General features: G+C 36.7%; 1 protein-coding gene across 6 annotated transcripts in view; it reads left to right on the top strand.

Annotated features, from left to right (window-relative positions):
- LOC124302338 (acetylcholine receptor subunit alpha-like) overlaps positions 1 to 21,345 on the top strand; it is a 141,070-nt gene that overhangs the window by 101,519 nt on the left and 18,206 nt on the right. For all 6 annotated transcript variants that reach the window (XM_046758443.1, XM_046758445.1, XM_046758444.1 and 3 more), the window contains 3 exons: positions 61 to 176; positions 4,620 to 4,788; positions 16,090 to 16,226. In XM_046758443.1, the coding sequence (XP_046614399.1) occupies positions 61 to 176; positions 4,620 to 4,788; positions 16,090 to 16,226 (422 nt within the window). The remainder of the gene's footprint in view (positions 1 to 60; positions 177 to 4,619; positions 4,789 to 16,089; positions 16,227 to 21,345) is intronic.

The raw sequence follows: 21,345 nt of genomic DNA on the forward strand, positions 1-21,345 counted from the left end.
GAAACGAAATCATCGTTAACGCAATTATTCGTCTAATCATCGAATTGACTCGAATCACAGGTGGACCTGAGGCACATGGACGAGAAATCTGGAAGCAACGTCGTCGAGGTTGGCGTCGATCTTTCCGAATTCTACATGTCTGTTGAATGGGATATACTCGAGGTTCCGGCGGTCAGGCAAGTATTAATTTCACAGAAATTTAGTGATAGAGGAAATAATACACTATATACGGATTATTGTTTAACGTACGGACAAACGGGGCTTCGGATTTCCGTACAGATAGTAATTACAGCTGCAGACACTCTGTGTGTACCTGAACACGATTTTCCACTATCGAGTGAAATTGTGAAATTCATCTAAACTATTCGTGTACAAAGCCTGCGAGCAGAGAAATTATAGAGGTATAATCTGATTGTGAAAACAAGTAACATTTGAACGAAGATTAATCCGTGAACAGCACTTTTATTTTAGATTGTTGTAACGAACGGTTTTCCGGATAAATTAATTGGAAAGCGTGTAAATTGAGAAAATGGCAAAAACTAAAATTGCATTTTTCAAATGGATTATTTTAAAAGAGAATGGAAATAGTGGATTGGAAAAAAAAAATTTGAAACAACACTCTGACAGTATTTTTAGTCTTGATGGCATAATTGAATGATTAAATTATACATTTTGAAAATTGTGTGAATTATTTAAAATCAGTTGAAAATACATTTTGCGCGAGTATTGATCACAAACTTATGATTAGAAAAACAAAACAAGGAGTTTGAAATAACCCCGATATTTCCAGAAAAAGACACACTAATCAAGGCTAAATTTTCTTACAAATAATTTTACAATAATAGTTTTATCATGTCTAAATAGACATTTTTTAATGATGTTTGGTTTTCTGTTTCCTAGCTTCTCTGTTTCTTTTTTTTTTGTGGTTGAGGCAGAAAAATGAAACATAAAATTCTGTACAACCACAATCAAAAGTATTTATTTATTTATTCATTAGATAATCAGTACTTCTGGTTGCTTAATTGTTTAAAAAGGAGTACAACATTGAAGTTATTAAGTTGAGACTGTCTTCCCAGGGGTTTGTTATTTTGAAATTGTTCGTCGTTCTTTCTCACTACGATGACTGTTGCTATATTTTCTTGCAACCGTTGCAAAAATTTAACGCTCGTGAAACGATAAATTGAAGGTAAAGCCTTGTTTAACTAAAAAAATAGAGTAAACCTCACAAACTGATTTTGCGTTGCAGTTATCAAAAAAGGGTCGACGACAGCGCAAAATGGTTAGGCGTACCTCGTTTTTCGCAATTCCAACAACATTCAAACAGTTTTTTCAACGATACCTGTTTTACTCAATTTTTGCGAGTTACTACAACGAATAAAAAATTTTGGAATAAAATTGGAAAATAATAAACCCTAATTAATAATTAGTTCTAAATTCATCCACGCATTTACATCACTGTATTTCAGTTCATCAGTTCATCCATTAATCGCATCGCGACGAACTTCTTTCCAAAAAATAAAAAAAAATAAAAAATCAACCGTTATTCATTGGAATTGTTCCAAATTGTTGGAAGGTTGAAAAAAAAAGAAAAAGAAACGAAAAGAAAGGAAAAACCTGTCGACTTAAAAGGTAATTCATCGCCGCGTATGATATTCGTTTAAATTTTTCATGTTCCTTGTATCGCATCGACTTCCCGTCAAAAAACCCCTCGATATAATGCGTTTTCAAGTATCATCACTCGAAGCACGTGTGGCATGTATCAAACTTATGTACGTATATGTATTGAGGAAGGTTTGATATACAGAGCGAAGGAGCGGGGAATCCTAGGCAAAAGGGTATAAGCTAGCAGGACGAAAGGAGGGTCCTTTCTCGGTGAATAAACGAGGCGTTGCCGCCTGGCAGGCACTCGCCCGAAGTGGTCCAGCGTGCAATAACATTCGTATTGATGCTGCGGCTTTCCAAGCGTCGCTTTTCTACCGCAAGCCCTCTCAGACCAGGGATCTAAGTAACTGTTTGACGTCCCTTTCGCACGACTCCATCCGAAGACGTAGAAAAACTCGCCTCAGCGCGAATTGCTCTTTTCATATTTTTCTTCGACGAGAAAAAAAAAAAAAGAAGAAAATACAGAAATATCGTTTTGAATAATACACCAAATTTGCGAATATTTTGTACGGGAAATTATCGCGCAAATTTTTCTACGCGATATATCAATTGGATCTGCAATCAGAGAAAATTCACGTAGTTACATAAATGTATGTAAAACTTTTTACAAAGCTACCTCTAAATTTATTTTCTTATTTTTTTTTTGGGGGGGGGGGGGGGGTTTACCGTCCAAAGTGTATTTTTCAAATTTTTGCAAGAGCATTTTTCAGATTATACGCAGGTTTTTCTTATTTACTTATTTTATTTTTTTTTTTGCCAATTCGATCACATTGAATAAAGTAAGTTCCCGCAACGCTGCGCTTCTGATGAGAAATGCAAGACCTGGGTTAAAGGAGAGAATAAATTCCTGGGTCGTTAATCTGCGCGAAACTCGCTTCGCCCGATATGATAGTGGAAGAAGTTCTTCCGACGATTCTCTTTCAGGATCTCCATGTTCCGAGGCTTTGTCCGATTATCGACTTGTAACAACGAAGAATATATTACGCGTAAAGATTTGAGACTTAAGAGTATTTGAATTGAGATTCGGTCGTTAATTAAGCCCAAGTTTATCACTTCGAAAACTCCTGATTTAACTGGTTCGGTACCTAAGAAGTGAGATAATATTCTTCTTCTTAAACTTATACAATACCAGCAAACGGAATTTCATTTCACTCGTATTTGAAGCTACAGAAGCAGAAGCAAGCTTGGCGTTAAAATTTTTATCAACAAAGTAGAAATGCTTTCGATACAGTTTCGAGTGATTGAAACGATGAAAAATTCTCACACGAAATGCATCATCAATGTGAAACCTGAAGCTCGGTGTCACAGATCTCAGAAATATTTCCTGATCAAAGGAACGACGTGAAATAATTTTCAAATGAAAATTTTCAATAACGTATAATTTGATTTAATTAAACCCACGTCTTTAATTCGAAAGGGATACTTCAGACGCCTTTTCGAATAACAAAGAGCCACGAACTCCCGGCTCTGCGAGTTATTATTAATCAAACCAGGGTCTTATTTGCCGTCGAGTTTCCGGCCTATATTTGCCAAAGACCAAACCGCAATCGGGTTACGATGCCGGCTAGGCGTGTGGCGATTGCGAATTGGTCAATCCTCAAACGTTGGCTGACTATCTTTTGACAAGGGTCGCCGGGAGTCCTGCAGGAACAGATGGGGTCCTCTGGTTTGCTCGCCCAAAGGACTTCGACCGAGCTAACGAAGGTCTGACAAAAAAAAAAAAAAAAAAACCAAACTTCCCCTCGATGCCTCTCGGGGTTCGTTCCGTTACGAAACTCGCGATTGAGCTGTTTGAGAAATCGGCTCTTCGTAACTCGCAAAAAGCACGGTCAGATCGAAAAAGTGTCGAAAAACAAAGGTTCGACAATCTTATTCACGGTACAATGTACGCAACTTTTGATTATAAGGAAAAAAAGTTATTCGTAATATAGGAAAACAAGATGGCCGTGAGACAGCCATTCAACTTCCGGTTTTCAAATATGCAGGATCCAATTTCATATAAAGAAAAAAAAATCTTAATGACCAGTTTGAATTGGTAACTATACATTTCGGATTTGTGATCAACGATTTGAAAGCTCTTGCATACCGTGTTACGTGAAAATGTGACGATGTTTTTTTTTTTTTTTTTTTTTTTTTATTTTAAACCATTAGAATAGATCCACCATTACGGATTTTCGATTCGTTGTCGGCGACTCAAAAATCAGCCGGTTACTAATTTCTACGAAAATTCTAATATTTGGTAGATTTTTTAGCAATCGTATTCGATTCGCCGCACTTTGGATTTCGCAAATCTGACCTCAAATTCGTTGTCAGTCACCCAATAAACCCCTGAGTACCAATTTTGATCGATATCCAAATATTTTCATTATTATTTATTTTTTTTTTTTTTTTGAATACGCCAAAATTAACTGTTGCAAATTTGACTTTAGACTCGTGATCAGCTGCGAAAGAACCTTACATTTCGAATTTTTATTCTAACCCATTCATTCATTCATCCATTCTCAAGAGATCATAATGTTTTTTTTTTTTTTCTTTTTGAAATTTTGTTATTTAAATAATTCAGAACGTACCGAACCGATCAAAGCCAAAACCCGGTCGGTTCTAAGTTAGAAAAACAACTTTTCACTTTCGGCGTTATTACGATAGTTTCGTTTTTCGTTAAAAAAAAGAAAAATGCGCATTTAAAAATGGTGATTACCTGTTTCAAAAATTCAGATGCTTACATAACATTTAATTTCATTTCATTTCGCTTCCTAAACCAAATCTCGCCGTTATAATATTATATATTAATTATAACAATATGAGATTTGATTTTTGCACACACATCAGTTTTTCAACCATGATCGTTTGCCGCGGCTGCAAGTTTCTTTCCTACCCCAGTTTACGTCGTTCTTGTCTTTTTATTACCACATAGGTGTGTACGTATATGCCTCATTCTGCTTCTTCTTGTACCGCAGGAACGAAAAGTTTTACACTTGCTGCGACGAGCCGTACCTGGACATCACGTTCAACATAACGATGCGGCGTAAAACCCTCTTCTACACCGTAAACATCATCATTCCCTGCATGGGGATATCCTTTCTCACCGTTCTAACATTCTACCTGCCGAGCGACAGCGGCGAAAAGGTGAGTCTTTGACTATAATTTTTTACCGTGATGTTTATGAAAGTTAAAGGTGAAAACTGCGCGTCTCACGTTTGAGGTATAAGATTTTGAAAAACATCTCGGTGTAATATCATTACTGAAAAACACGAGCGAATATTGATCCTTCGATTCGACGACGATTAACGATTTTCACATATTTATGCGTACTGATTTTTATGCATATATTCCGTAATTATGTTACTGTATACATTATTACACTGCCACAGAAAAAAAAATCTCGCTTCACGAAATTATAGTTTACAACATAACGTTGAACCTCGTGAAAGGAAATCGCTGTTAAAAATTTAAAAAAGTTGAACATTTTTGTTTTTTTTTTCTTTTCAACTTACACAGGCACGTTTTATTTTTTTGCTCCTCTTCGTCTTGGCGTTGCTTGTATTCACCTTCATTTAAACAAGGGTGAAGATACTTGAAACCCACGGGAGGTTATAATTACGCATCTAGATTTATCGTGATCTTTCACTTCTCCTTTCCCCGGTTCAAAACACCCACGTAAAAGACGCTTTCTTGTCGCTATTAAATTTTTCTACCACAGTACGTCCCAACGGGAAAAATTATTGACGAAAAAAATCATCGTTGACCTTCTTTCGTTGTTGATTATAATCGGCGTATTGTTGATTGTTGAGTTACGTTGGTAACGGACTTTCAGTAATTTTAACTCCAGTTCTTAAAGCAATTATTCATTTTGAACGGGGTTTGTTTTATTCAAAGGTATGCAGATAGAGCTTCGTTCTCTTGTGCATTTTTTTGGTTTTCTTTTTCATTTTTTTTTTTTTTTTTTATCCGAAACAAATGCCAAAAAGCATTGTTATCGACAATGATATCAAACAATTCGTTCAGTGACCACGATATCTCAAAAACCACTTTATTTACATTTCACGCCAGATTCTGAGACGATATTCTTATGTTGGACAGTTTATTCTCTTTTCCACAATCCCATATCCTTCTAATCATCGTCATCCTTATATTTTCTATAATCATTAAGTGGAAAAAAAAGGTATTATAAATTTTTCAGGAAAAATCTCGGTTTAATTTCAAACGATCGCTACTTTATTAAAAAACAAAGGATAAAAAAAAAAATTTTTTTAAACCATCCGAATCGTGTGAATATATATATATATATATATATATATATATATATATATATATATATATATACATATATATATGTATATGTGAACAGTAAACGCACAAACAGTTGATTTATATCACTGGAAACAATTCATCGAATAGTAAAATCGATACACCTATTCATTTATGTATAGGCAGCGGGGAAATGGGCGAAGCTTTTTTTTTTCGCGCGAGCAGAACGAGCGTGTAAATTAATTACGGGTATTCAATTGTGCCGCAACAGCAAAAACGGGATTGAATAATACGCGTCGTGGCGAAGAGGCGGATTCGCCGCGTTGAATAACCGTCGAACGTAGTTTCGAGGGATGCATTTTTCGTGCGGGGAGAAGCCGAGAGCGTACGGGTTGCAGGAGAGAATTAATAAATATTCCACACCTGACCCCGGGGTTAAATTTAACCACCAAGATCGGCCTTGTAAAACTGAACTGGTGAAAATATAAAAGTGGAAGGTGCAACGAAGGGGGAAAAATCAATCGGTGCAGGAAAGTTCAGTCGATACTCAGTTCCGGAGAGAAGCTGTCGATCTATCAAGTTTCGAGTTCCGAATTTAGAGTTTAAAGCGAATCGCCTGAATACTGTCAGAAACATTTTGCATATGTGATTTTTTACCAGACTCGTCAAACTGAGGATTTACTAGATCGCGCATTTTTGGATGAAAAAAATTGATAAACGACATTTTGAATCTTTTTGTGACGCTGATTATTGAAATGGAAATTATCGCTTTTCAAACAGCCTGTCAAACCGATTTTTTATACGATTATGCACGAAATAATTTTTCCGATTCATTTGACCTGAAAGAAGTTTAATTGACTCGTAGAAGTTGGAAATTTTTACTCAATTTACAAATTAGTAAATATAATTTCATCGAGACAAAAAGAGTTTTACTAATTCTATGAAAGTATTAAGTATCGTTATTGTACAGCTTTCATTGACAGTGAAATTATTTGATAAAATCAATGAAATTCCGAACTAAATGAAATGATATAATTTTGCAAATTGTGCAAGAATTACGCAGTGAATAGTTTTTATTTTTTCCTCCGCAGTGTTTGCGCGTACAAGGAATGTAGATTTTTTCTTATTTATAAATAATGTAAGCCACTGAGACGTTTTTTTTCCTATCAATATATAAACTATACGGTGTGTATTTATTTTATAGAATATTTTATCCGGTGACAAAAAACAGAGAACAGCGAGGTTGAATCATTTTTATACACTGATTTCTGAATCAGGAGTTTCTACTTCTTCTTACGATTTGTAAGACAAACTGCAGCCGTGCATGATCTGGAAGGGTGGCGATAAATTGGCATGAGCGTTAAATCTCCTGAAATTTTATTTTTATTTCGATCATGGAAAAACTGAAAATATCAATTTTCCATCACGGGAATTAGAAATGATTTTCTGATGCGAGAAATTTAATTTTTTACTTCGAGAAAAAAAAAAATAAAAAAAAAATACAACGGAGATTGTCTTAATCTGATTTTTTTGTACATTATATATTTTTTTCAAATCGACTTGAATTCGAAGCGAATACAGAGTTGATAATTTCAACGATTTAGGTTTCAGTAACTTACACTGTGAGAAATTTTTAGTTCCGGTTACCGCTCAGTCCTTAATTATTTTCATTTTTTACCGCAATCGAAAAATATATTTCTAGGTATAAAATGAAAACCAGTTTTCTAGCCGTGACCGGAAAGTCTAGTATCCGTTACTATTCCTTCTCATTACGATCGCTGTTGTTATATTTTCTTGCGACCGTTGCGAAAATTTAATGCTTATGTAACAATAAATTGATTTTAAAGCCTTGCTTAACTAAAAAAAGTAGAGTAAACCTCGCAAACTGATTTTTCGTTGCAGTTATAAAAAAAGGATCGACAATAGCGCAAAATGATTACGCGTACCTCGTTTTTCCCAACAATATTCAAACAGTTTTTTTAACGATACCTGTTTCACACAATTTTTCTAGTTACTGTAAAAAATGAAGTTTTTCTCAGTGTAACAAAAGTGGTAAAACGTCAGGGAAAAACCCGGAAACGTCGCGGAATTATTTCCTAAAAAATTTATGACCAGCCTGATTAAGAGCAACTCCTGCAGCTGCAGGGCACAATTTACCTCCTCTCCCAAAGCCCTCGACATCGACTCTAATTACCATCCGATTCCGTGCGCCCCGCTTTCTGCGGGTGGTACAGTTTAATCACCGTTTATAACTTTTCGAGTTATAAAGAGAGGCTGGTAATATTTTCCGTGGGGTGTAAGACGCACGTAATCGTTGCCCAAAGGCTGCAGCTCAACTGTCTGGGGGCGTTTTTTAATGCCTGCCAAACCACGCGCAGCGACTCGCAATAAATTTTATCGCGGGTCTCGCATTTTCCTCCCACCATTTCTCCCTTGTATATCTTACACTCATTCTATCGGGGATACGGCGTTGGAATAATGAAGTTGAAACACAAGATTAGGAGGGAAATTGGGCTTTTCAATTGGCCCGAACCGCCTGCTGATCAACCCGAACTTCGTCCCAGCAGAATAATTATACGCGCCTTTAACCCTTTCGGAACTGATTTTAATCTAGTGGTGGAAAACGCAAATTTTTTTTTTTTTTTCCTCAACGTTTATCGATTCTTTATCTTTCACCTAAAATATCTTCTTTTGTCCGGAATTTTTTCAAGTCCGTATCAAAAGTTAGACGCATATCCATTACAGTGGACACGTACATAAATGTTTCGAAAGTTTCAAACTTTGCATTAAGATGTCCCGAGTTTGTATATTTTTTATTCATGACTTTTGAAACTGTTCTAGAAACATGTTTTTTTTTTCTTTTTTTTCTTTTTTCATTACAGGCAAAAAATTGATTTCCAACAGTCTGTCAAATTAGGAACTTAGAGAACTAATATTAAACGCATCTTTTTTTTTAGGTAGTTATTGGACCTTTTAATAAAACCGATCCTGTAAATAGAAAATCTGACGAGTGAAACTTCTTTTATGAATTTTTGAAATGTATGGTCACTGCAATGGAGAGCCGTTCTGAACAGATTAAGGATGTTGGTTTTCCAAAAATCGATACGTTTTATCAATTTTATAACGGTTATGTGTGTACAATGAAATACATAACGTGTACAAGCACCATAAGCGATATTTAAAAAAAAAAAAAAATAACCACGTATAATAAGCCGTTTTTTTGCAAAAATTTTCAAGGAAAGTAAAACGAGCGTGATTTTGTCGCTTGGGTAAAAAAACGTTTTTTTTACATTTTGGCTTTGATTTTGGAAGTTCTTTTCAGTTTGCGAGGTAATCGGAAATCGGAAACTTTTTTCCATATAAGAATATTGCTATTTTTATTCCTTTATCGCGACCATTGCACGATTGTCATTGATATTTAAGCCGATGGTACGACAAGTGAATATTAAAAAATCCTAGGCAACCATTGTTAGAAAATTGTAATAGAGAAGAAAAATTTTGCAAATAATCAGTGTTACGTTTTTAATGTGTGCTATCACCTGGTCGAATAATGTTTTCAACCGCTGATCCTCAGATATAAATTTGTTTAGGCATTAGACCATATTCTAACTTTTTTTCATTCGGTATTCGAATAGTTGACGAAAAAAAAGAATTTGGTCATAATCTTTCTCTTTTCAAATTGCACAAAAATCATAACTCACATGGCGGATTGTAAAACAACAAATGACGTCACCCGTGCTATGATATAACTGTAAATTGAATTCAATCGCATATAACAATCGAAATTGAAACTTTTGGGAACAAAGAAAAAAGACTGGTATGATTATTTCAACTTGCTTCGTCGAACGCACGTATTTTCGTTCGAAAATAAATTTTAGGACGAAGACTGATTTGTCTGTGTCAGGTTTAATTTAATTTAGTTTATTATAATTTAATTTCTTGCTACGGGTTATTTTTTTCTTGGGTTATTTTTGCACGGGTTATTAACGTCGGTCACAAATTTTTCCGCTAATACCGTAAGAATGTGGATATATTCATACCGAAATACATTCGAGAACACAATGAAAAACATCCTCGCCTGACAATCACCGGTCTTATCTATGGGATGACTCGGAGGGATTTTCGGCGCCCCCTTTTGAAGAGAGACTTATCGAGGGTGGAGGATAACGTATTGCCACATATACGTGCGAATTCTTCGACACACATAAACGAAGGCCTCGGATTAATAATAAGGGAATATGCTTCCGGCTGCAGGGCTCTCATTACGAAGGCAATAAATAGTCGCATTGTTGAAAACTGTTGTAGAATCTTCGACATTGTTTTTTCATCTTTATTCAAAACTTCATCAATCTCTATCACCATTCGCTTTCACCCCTGCAAGATTTCGACGAGCGAAAATAGTAGTAAGCCATTGTTGTTTTTACAATTCAACATTGCTAATCGGATTACCGATAAATTTCACCCGCATATTGTTGATTACAGAAAATGATGTGAGGAAAGAGAGAATTTTTCAAAGTTTAACTTTGTTTATTTGAGAAAGGAATTTTTGAAGCGCTTTTTTACCGGTCAGTGCCGCCCTGAAAATAGCCAGAAATATTTTCCTTGCTCGAGGAGGGTCCGCGGAATTACATATATATAAAAAGCAAGAGAAACACGAACGTGTACAGAGGGGTCGACATCCATTTGTGAACCCATAACAAGTCGGCTGACTACGTTGGCAAGAGGTCGTAAAGCTTTCAGAGGGAAAAGGTGGACATCTGACATCGGATCAAAGTCGCGTCGTCTCGCCTCGCATTTTCAAATATTCTCTCGAATAACACGGGTCAACAAAAAGAAATATTTTTTCTACGTGATTATATTTAAATTGATACATTTTGATTCTGTGCATCGAATGATAATCAAAATCTTCATTCGTTACTTGGAAAATTTAATTTGGTCTTTTTTACGTTGACAAATAAATGTTGAAGTTTTTTGATTGATAGTGTGTAAGCAGAAGGTGGCAGCAAGTCGAAATAAAAAGCACACTTTATCTAGTGAAATTATCTTTTCTTTTATTAGGTAAGTGAAAGAAATCAAAATTTAATATACAGAACACAAGCTTAAAATTCTTGTTGACCGGTGTAATTATTCGGACGTTAGCTTATTCATTGGGGTGTTTCGTTTTGAAGTAGGATTTTTTTTTTTTTTGTCTCATTTCGAAAGAATATCTTAGCCGGAGGATATCTATAAAACTGAATTTTCAATAATCGATCTTGGAATTTGAAGTCTTTCCAATTAAATAACAGAAAGAAAGGTGTAATTTTTTGTTTGTACTTTTTTTTACAATTGTTATTACTCAGTCGTATTTGATGAGACGGGCTTGATCCCTAGAATATTTTATACAGAATTAAACTGCTCCCTTTATTTGTTTGTATAAATTTATGCTGCAGTTGTAACAAAAATAAAAAAACTGGGTACGAAAAACGTCAGAATATGAATATTCACATAAAATTGACATCCGAGGCTCGATTATGTTCTTCAAACCGTTTGGGTGGTCAACTTTGTTTAATTGACGCAACTTTTGTAATTAGGAGTTCAATTCTCGCCGAAATTCATTCGGGATCAAATCCCCATCATTAAATACGGTTGAGAGGTAAGTATTTGGAAAAAAACTGATATTCTTACCATGTTATTTCAAAACATTGGTCTCACCAAAAACCGATAAGACTTTTTATCAATTCCATTATGAGTACTAATAAAATACCGGGAGCGAGAATAAATATGCTACTTTAATACAAAACACCCTATAAATGTAGATAGAAAACGGCGAAACCGAAATCCCGCAGAAATCCGCTCCTTGACCGTTTCTGGCCATCCCACCGTGTGCCACCAGTTTATTTGACGCGACATTTCGGTATTGGGAGTTTCAGCTTGTTCTCGCTATCTCTCTATCTTTCTCTCTATCTATCTCTATATATTGGTCTACATTTCTATCTATCTATTTATGTCTCCTTTTCTCTCTTTTTTATTACAGAGTCCGCAGAACTTTTCAACTGTTGAATTGGTAAAATGCCATGCTTCTTCTCCTCTGCTCTCGTAACTTGTTCGCAGGTGGGGCTGTCGAGGATGGAATGTCAAAGTGGTTAGCTATTTACAGGCCGCTATTACGCGCCACAAGGTTTTACACTCGCCAAGGGAGACTTTCCGTATCACGGCTGTAATCACGCCGCGCCGGTCCAATCCGATCCGGGGATATAGAGGGCCGACTAATCGACCGCGAGACTAATTCTCACTACGGAATTCACGTAGTTTAAATAGTATTTTTCCCCGCGTAACGTCGTATTATTAAAAAACGACGAGTCCTCGCGAATCCTTTGACCTAATCTGAATATTTTCATTCAGATATTAATTTACGATATTCGCTGAGAAATGTCCAGACTTGGTAAAAGGTTGGAAAGTCAAATAATTTTTTATGAAACAAGGAGAAGAAAAAAAAAAAAAAATGTGATGAGAAAAAGATGTAGAAATAATCCACTACTTTGATTGATATTATTGTTTTAAACGATATCCAAGTGAAAAATGACGTGAATCAGTTAATTATGTCTATTATGTACGATCAAGCTGTCAACTTACCAATCAAATTACGAGTTTTAACAGTTATTTATACAGAATCTAACATTATGGAGTGAAAACATTTGCCTATCATCAATGCAGAGAAAGAGAAATGTAGTTTAACATTTGCAAAAGTGCTGAAATAATTTTCTCTGAACGATTTCCGGAGAGTTGAATAGCAATTAAAGCTTGCATGAAAATTCAGAAGCAATGTCACATCATTAATTTATTAATTTATTATATATTTCTTTGGATCAGTGGTAACAAATGAATGGAAAAAATTTTGCGTTACAAATTTCAAAACTTTGTCAATGGATCAGTCTGTTTCTGATTATGTATTGGAATTCAAGGGTTGGCCGATCGACACGCGAACTTAATATTAAGGGTGGATATAAATAATTGAAGCAATTACTTGGATGATTTGTACAGGGTTCGCCGACCTCGAGTGAGATTCGATTATACGGAGAGGGCGAGAGGAATGAGAGAGAGGGGCGATGGGGCGATGGAGGGGGGGGGAGGTATGTGTGGAGCAACGATCGCGAAATTACCTGGGAATTGCTAATCCAGCTTATCGCGTTGCCCTTTCAGGGTAATGCTACTTCACGTCAACGATGCCGTTGTTGCGAGGAAACTTCGCGAGCCACATCGATGCCGGATTTCGCATCGACCCGATTTATCTTATTTGAACGAGCTTAGCACTTATTGCGATTTAAAATCACGATCAATTACAGAGTTGCGATATGAATGATGTGAAAAAATGAGGGTCCTCGATTCTCGGAATTCAGGAAGTATTATTAGGGTGGAGACATGTCTCCCTGTTACGTCGTATGGCAAAAGTGGGACAGATTTGGGTACAAGTTTTGTAGTACCGATAGCGCCACCCGCAGCGCTGGCGACGTTTGAAGCATCGAGAGTATGCGCGCGCAGCTGCGCGCGCAGAAGTTTGACGGTTTATTAGTGTTGCCGGTGTTGCCGGGCATCAGGCGCAGTGCAGCTAACTATACTAGCACTGCGAGTAGAGCAGTACTGCAAACTTACGACCAAAATGTAAGTCCACTTTTGTAACGCGGTGATATGTTTTCTCCCTGATATTACTTCCCGTAGGAATCGAAAATACGATTCCCCTACCGCATCTTTTCGTGAAAGCGCACCACTGAGACTCCAAATTATAGGCAATTCGAGGTACAAGTTCAATCTGAGCAGCTTAATTGGTCTCCTGTTTCTGTTAGCGCGACGCTGATGCCGCCACAACGAAACTCAGAGCTGCTCAGAGCGGACTTGTACCCTGAATTGCCTATAATTTAGGGCCGTAGTGGTGCGATTAGGCTAACAGACACGGTGTAATCATAAAGAAACAAAATACACACTCGGCCTCATCACCTTTTATCGTATTACCTTCTATGTAAAAGCCACCGATTACACCGAGCAAGAAAAGTTATTTTGTAACTTGCCTTGATAAAATTCGAGCATTTTTTATTCTACAGGATCTAGCATGGTGGCAAAAAATGAACGTAAGAAAAATGGTGGATCACATCAGGATTTTCAGATATTTTAATTTTAGAGTCAAAAACCGAGGGTTTCTATCGTTTGACATCTCAGGAATAAAGTCTCCGACAGAGTTCAGCCTATGCTTAAACTGAAACTCAAAGGATCGTCGCTTTTCAGAAAAAATATCAACTCATTGGATCGTATGATAATTGATCTGAAAATAAAGCTCGAGTTTTCACCTTTTCGTAGAAAAAAAAAAATATCCGTACTTTATGGGACTGTAAATTCAAAGGGATTAGAAAATAGAAGGATTACAATATTGAATTTTGAATAAGGCGAGAATTTACTTTACAGAATTTCATAAAGCAGAAAGTTGAAGTACAGAAAAGTTGAAAATGTACAAAGATAGAGTACACAAAACCAAAATAAAAATTGGTGAGAATTCTGGCAATTCAATGTTTCGACTTGCGATATTTTTATTTAATTTGACGATTCTACACGTTGGCTTTTTGTATCATGTAACGTGGGAAGCGGCGCAAAACGTTCGATTAACTATCACCTGCGGCTCGTTCTCGGTTTTGTGCCGCATCTGTACTCACACACGAAATTGAAGGTAATTGATAGATCCCCAGGTTGTATCTGTATTACGACAGGCAGGGAACCCTCCCATTTTCAATTAAAACCTATTCCCCCGGGAATTGTTTTATATCGGCCACAAATTTTCACATTTTAACAGGGATGATGCCTCATAACTCTAAAAAATTACTGAACAGCGGTAAAAAAATTATCACTTCGTTTACAGGGAGTCAATTTTCCATTCGGGAAAGTAAGCACAAACAATTTTTCACCCCTCTTCAAGTGTTTAGAAGAAAAGGGTCTGAAAATATTGTCTCATCTTTTTCGAACCACAAACCAAACGCAAAGGTTTCGAACTCACAAGTTTATTTTTTTCGTCGAAAAAAAAACCCAGTTCACAAGTTTTAGAGAGTGTAATAAATATTTTCACACATTGTGACAATTGGAAAGAACAACTTTTTTCCAACAATTCGAAATTCCGTGTTCAGTCCGATCTCATGTGATTTTTCAAACGACTAATTGGTTAACCCAATAGTTGGTGACAGAAGTGGGATTTCATGACATTTACGTTTCTACACATTTACACAGTTGAAAATTGGACGATATCATGAAACTAATTCATTTAATTGTGATGCGATGATTGCGATATTCTCAACAAAAAAATAAATAAATAAAAAGTGTAATAAAAAAATGCGTCATGTAGGGATTTAGATTATTGTCGAGGATTTTTTCACCGAGGTGCGAAGTTCAGTGAATATATTTTGTTGGGCCAAATTCATTTCGGGTATATTGGGCGTACATTTACGTTGGTCCCTTCAGAGGCGAGGGACGAAACGACAGCCTGAATCCCTCAAGGAAGTCTCTCTTCACCTTTCCTTTCCAGCGGCTGCATATATCCCACATTCAAATCACCCCCCTGATTACCGTGGCTTTTTGTTAAGCCAGCACGAGCTGAACTTGCCTCAAGAAAACGTCCCAATGTAACGAAAGCACGTCTGTCACAACACAGAGGAAAGAAAAGAGAGAAAGCATAAGGCTCCGAATTATTCGCCCGAAAAACCCACGCCTTACATTCGAAGGAAATCGTGCGGAAAATTTGAATGATGGGGTTCAATGTTACACTACGAATTATCGACCCCGGATATATCAGACCTTTGGTTTGCTGCCGTGTATTTTTATCGTTGCTTTTCAAACTAAGGTAAGTGTACCAGTTATTGACCCTGTCCCAATTATTGAACTTTTTTGTTTGTATCTGTCTGATCGTTGGTTCTAAAATGACGTAAAAATAAATTTCAATGTTTAATGCCGTAGCAATTGATTTTGGTCATCGAGAAATTCATGATTCGTTCCGTTAATCTATCATTTTGGAAAAAACGAGGGTCAATAACTTGTACACTTACCTTATTGCGTTAATTTGACATTTTTGGAAGAGTCCAAATTTTACGTAGAGCTTTTTCGCTGTTTCTATTTCTGGTTTTTGTATTTCGAGGTGTAACTCTTATCTGTGCAACGATTCTGTTTCAGGTGACACTCTCGATCTCGATCCTGATCAGTCTTCACGTCTTCTTCCTGTTAGTCGTGGAGATAATACCGCCAACTTCGTTGGTTGTACCACTCCTTGGAAAGTATCTGATATTCGCGATGATCCTCGTGTCCATAAGGTGAGTAAGAATATTCGCGCGTGTGTGAAAATAGCCATCGTATTGTGAAACTGGGAAGAAACGCGGGCGTACAAATCTCGCGGGAGAACGGTAACGGAGCCTAGCTTGCAAGCTCGTTCCTCCGCAAGCTCGGATCAACGGACATCGCGATACCAAGATCGTGCAATAAAGCGAAAAGTACGACATGCGCGAATCGCATGCAGGTCCGTTTACACGATAACACAGAACCGAACAATAACCTTTTGTTTCCAGAAAATATCCTTCGCGGTACTCCGAGAGTGCTTTTATGCCGGCCCATCCTCGGCTCTCTATCGATCTAGGGACTCGTTGTCACGCCTGTCTGACTCGGTCGAATACTCTGGACCGGAAAACCGGAAAACTAATCACGATGTCCACCGGACGAAAAGTCGATAGTTGGCGTTCTTGGATTTCGAAAATTGTCTAGAATTAGTCTTCCTAAAAAATTTAGCCACCAAACCGAAAGGATGTATAAAATTTTGTCCACAATTAGCATCGATGTCCGAGCTTTTGTTCACAGTTTCAGTATTCTTTGTATCCTTTTTTTCGTTTTTTTTTTTTTTTGTTTTTCGGGAAATGACGTTCGTAGCTTGCTAAAGTGAGAATTTGACGAAGACTCGGAGTGAAAATATTCCGTATGAAAATGAAAAGAAAAACACACGACTACGGATTCTCTGATTTTACTCTTGGAAATACTCGGACCTTGCTGGGGTTTGATAAATACTAGACACGCACGGATTGATCGGGGAACTTGGGGAACCGTATCGAAGGATCGTCCATATATCTGTTTCTTACCCACGAATCTCTCAATTGGCTCCGAGATAGGAGTCTGCAGAGTTGAGTAGTTCGGTATCCAACTGGGATGAGAATCACGTGCGATTACTGAAAGCTTCGAAGAAGTTTGCAAATACGTGATATAGCTGTATGAGAATTTTAAGCATTTTGCTTTGTACGTGCGAGAGTTTCGAATGGTCTGAATCCGGGAAACGGTCTCACTCCCCGTCTCTCTCTCTCTCTCTCTATTTCTCTCTCTGGCCATTAGCGGCGAGCCGCCCTCGTCGCCCTTAAAAAAAAAGGAACGCTGTTTTCTTTGTCAAGAAAAACTTGGCAGTCAGAATGAATTACAAAGTTTCATACCCAGCGTATCTCGAACCTTTCTTCCACCCCGCAGAATATTCCTTATCTTTCTCTCTCTCTCTCTCTTTCTTTTTCTCATAATATCTCTCCGACTCTCTTAAGGTTTCGAGGAACACTTTATGAGTACATGGAATTAATCACAGTGGCTCTTTCGAGGCAAACGATTGGCGATTCTCGTTTTCTCACGCATTATTTATCCGTTATACGCAATGTTCACATGTTAACTATAATTACCGACGTCTCGTTAGCACAGTTTTGAAAACAACGCTATTATTAATACCTCCTCGTATGAACGGGCATGGTTACAATGGTCCAAACTTCCTCGCCATGAGTTCATGTTTGAGTTGGGCTTATTATGCGGACTACGTCGGAGTTGTTCATAGGTAAGATTATAATTATAAGCACTCGGGGTTATTCTCTCTCTCTCTCTCTCTCTCTCTCTCTCTCTCTCTCTCTCTCTCTCTCTCTCTCTCTCTCTTTCTCTCTCGATCTCTCTCTTCCTCTCTGTTATCATGCTCACGATTCCACGTATTTCGACTCAGCATTGTCGCGAATAAAACAAAGCCTGACCTTACGAATGCCAAATTATTCTAAATCAAAATTATTCATACTTTCACGTTTGATATACTTTTATTATTATAGGACTATAATTGACATTATGTTTCACATTTATTCCCCAAAAATTTGACGAAATATTATATATATATATTTCAAATTCAATTTTCAAATTTCAATTTATCAACAATAATGCTTTGTTATATGATAAAAACAAATTTGTCAAAGTTTTCTCAGTAATAACAGATTCTACTTGTCGATAAATCAGGCTGACATTTCATTTCAGCGAATTTGAGATCAATCGAGGAAAAAAAATTATTACAACGATGTTACTAAATATGTATATTATTACAGAATAATTGAAGCTAAAGAAAAAAAAACAAAAAAAAAAAAAAAACGCAAGAAAAATTATTTTAAATGTGGGTTGTTGAACGAATTGCAACTTTTCGTATCCCAGGGGATGGAATCAGGTATAAAACTCGGCATGAATTTCGTCGCGAGTTACGTTTCAACGGCCGTTGAGAGTTGGAGATTCGCTTCCGTCTAACGATTATTATTACTATTATTGTGATTGTTATTGCATAGGAGAAAATACAAGCGCGAACGTAGGTACAATTCAGAGATGAGAGAACCGTTGAATCGTCAGCGAATTTTACAACAATCTCGTCTGTATTTTTTTCCTTCTATTTTCTTGTCCCTTTTCTTGAAAAAAAAATATATATACATATACATATATTCTCCAGCATCTTTTTTTATCCTTAGTTTACCGCCGATCATCATCGCCGCCGATTTCCCTCGAGTATCCATTCTGCACTTTTCAAATTGCACGTTTCCTCTGGGTAGTGAAAGTATAAAAAAAAAAAAAAACGAAGAAAAAAAAAAGAATCAAATCTGTAATATATCTCATAAATTCGATCATGTTTGATAAAATCTCAATTATACTCTGTAATAATTACTCTTGTCAAACTTATCGTCACAAATGTCAATAGCTCAGATCTTATTATCAAGTTTGTTTCGGGATTTTCTTTCCGCCACTAAATTTCAGCCAGAATTACGGTGCTCAAAGGTGTAACCTAAGATACTGTAGGTTCTTATACAAAACCATATCCGGTTTAACAAGAGTTTGCGGAAGCGAAACACTCGTAACCCGTACAACCAGAGCCGCGCATCCGGTACTCAGCTTGAAGCCAACTGTGCACGGAGTTATGAATAGGTGCATAAATTCACCTACTCTGTGTAGATTCGCCTACCTGCAGAAGCGAGAATTGTAGAAAATACGATGGGACAAAACCGCGCGATGCGGAAATAAAATATCAATGTAAAATAATTTTAGGATCTGGTGGTTTGCAAAGTTGGATTTGATTTCTAATAAGAAAAATTTTGAGATACAGTTTCAATGACATCTAAGAAGTGATTAAGAATTACTGACGTGTCATTCCAAGTGTTTTTCGTCTGCAATTTATTAAAAAATTTTACATCAACTCGATAATGGTAATTGCGTTCGATTGGAGAAATTTAATGTAATACTATTATACTCGATAATTATTCCGTATCAACTAAGTAAAGTTCAATCATATCGATTTATAATTAAATTCAATTACTCTCCGATTGAATTGTATTCAGAAAATTGTTTTAACCTTGACGTTTGAACGTCTGTTAAATTTCTGTAGTTTTCTTGTTTCTTCAATAATTGCCTACTGTATTTATCACACATTTTTAATCCTATTGACAATATAATTTTTCCGAAAATTTGGAAATTTAAAGTTTCAAACGCGGTCCGCTTTCTGTCGTGAGAAAAAAGTAAACGGTGTGTGTTCGTGGCGCAAACGTCAAATAAACCGTGTCAAGAGCGCCTCGGCTCGATGTGCGCGTGTATTGCAAAGGCTTAGCCGCAAATCCGCAATGCGCAAGTGGAGAGTTCGCGTTTTTTCTTGCGGAAAGTCGCGTGTTGTAATCTTTTTAATTAACGGAGAAATTTCTCTAATTACGGTTTAGCGAGTTAAGCTTTGTTCCTATTCATTCGGTTACGGAACGTCCGAAATATTTCATTTAAACATTTCCATTTCAGTTATAAAATATGTGTATTTATAAGATATTTTTTCAATTCCACGAGAATGAAATTGTATCTCATGTATAAATTATGTAACACGTATAGTCTACGTTTGTCAGATCCGCTAGAAAACATTTCAATTTACAGATATCGAATGAATTTTCTCGCAGTCATTCTGCTGAATTGAAAATCTTTTTCAAAAATAAACTCATTCTCAACCGAGCTTTCTTTTTCATTCGATTTCTCTTCTTCGAGAACTGCTCAGTCTGCGTACCTACGTAATAAAGCTATCAAATTTCACGAAGAGAAAAGAAATTCTTACTCCTATCGAAAATTAGTTTCTGAGTGGTTAATGTTTTTTTTTTTTTTCTGATTCCTTCTTTCCTCCTTCCGAAAACTACGCAAATGTTCACAATTTCCTTTTGCTGTTAGTTTCGGTTTCAATTACCACGGATAAAATATCGAAATGCAATCCTATCTTGAACAGAAAATTTATTCCGTATCGTCGATCGAATTTGCGATAATTTAAGTGACAAACCCGCGGAGTGCGAAGATCAATCGTCGTTACTGGAGAAGAAAATTTTCCAAGCCTCAAGGGACACTTTGGTGGCGGATTCCGATAAGTTTCAGCTCTGCGGGCATGGATATTGCGATTCCCGTTAACTTGAGCGGAAAATTTGGGAAAAGTGGCTTGTCCTGCTTTGCCAAAATCCCATCTCGATTTCTCCCCCGAGTTTCAATTTCTAAAATATACATCCGGCCGATAGTTCAGGGGTTTAATTGACGTTTGATTGTCTCTAATTTGTAATCCACCGTCGCTTCTCTCACCCTTGCACACCTTTACCGTCTCGAAATCGAGCTCGAGATTGTGAAATATTCAGAAACTGCACTACGCCGCGGCGTTCAGCTGTCGGGGAAAAGCACTCAAATCAACTGCTTTCTAAATTCATCCCTATTTCAAGGGAATCACAATATATAGGCGTGTGAGAAATATGCTCCTATCTACCTTGTACAAGTTTCGTCTTTTTCACGAATCTCACTTTGACGAATGAGAAAAACAGGGATTACGACGCGGTGGAATGAATTTTAGGTTTATTTATCGTTTAAACGGGAAACTTAATCTTTCTACGAAACTATTATTATTTAATTTTTAATACCGTCTGGTTCTTCTTTTACCTACGTTCAAATACTGGAGGATATTTATATACGATATGTCAAAATTTATGTCACGAAAGGGTGCAGAGAGAGAGAGAGAAAGAGAGAGAGAAAGAAAGTTAAGCGTTTATTAATCCTTTGAGTCATAGTGCTAAGTACTCTTACCATATATTTAGACAAGTTATCAACATATTTCTTTGCAGT

Source organism: Neodiprion virginianus, chromosome 4 (genome assembly GCF_021901495.1).
Source record: "Neodiprion virginianus isolate iyNeoVirg1 chromosome 4, iyNeoVirg1.1, whole genome shotgun sequence".
Lineage (NCBI taxonomy): Eukaryota > Metazoa > Arthropoda > Insecta > Hymenoptera > Diprionidae > Neodiprion > Neodiprion virginianus.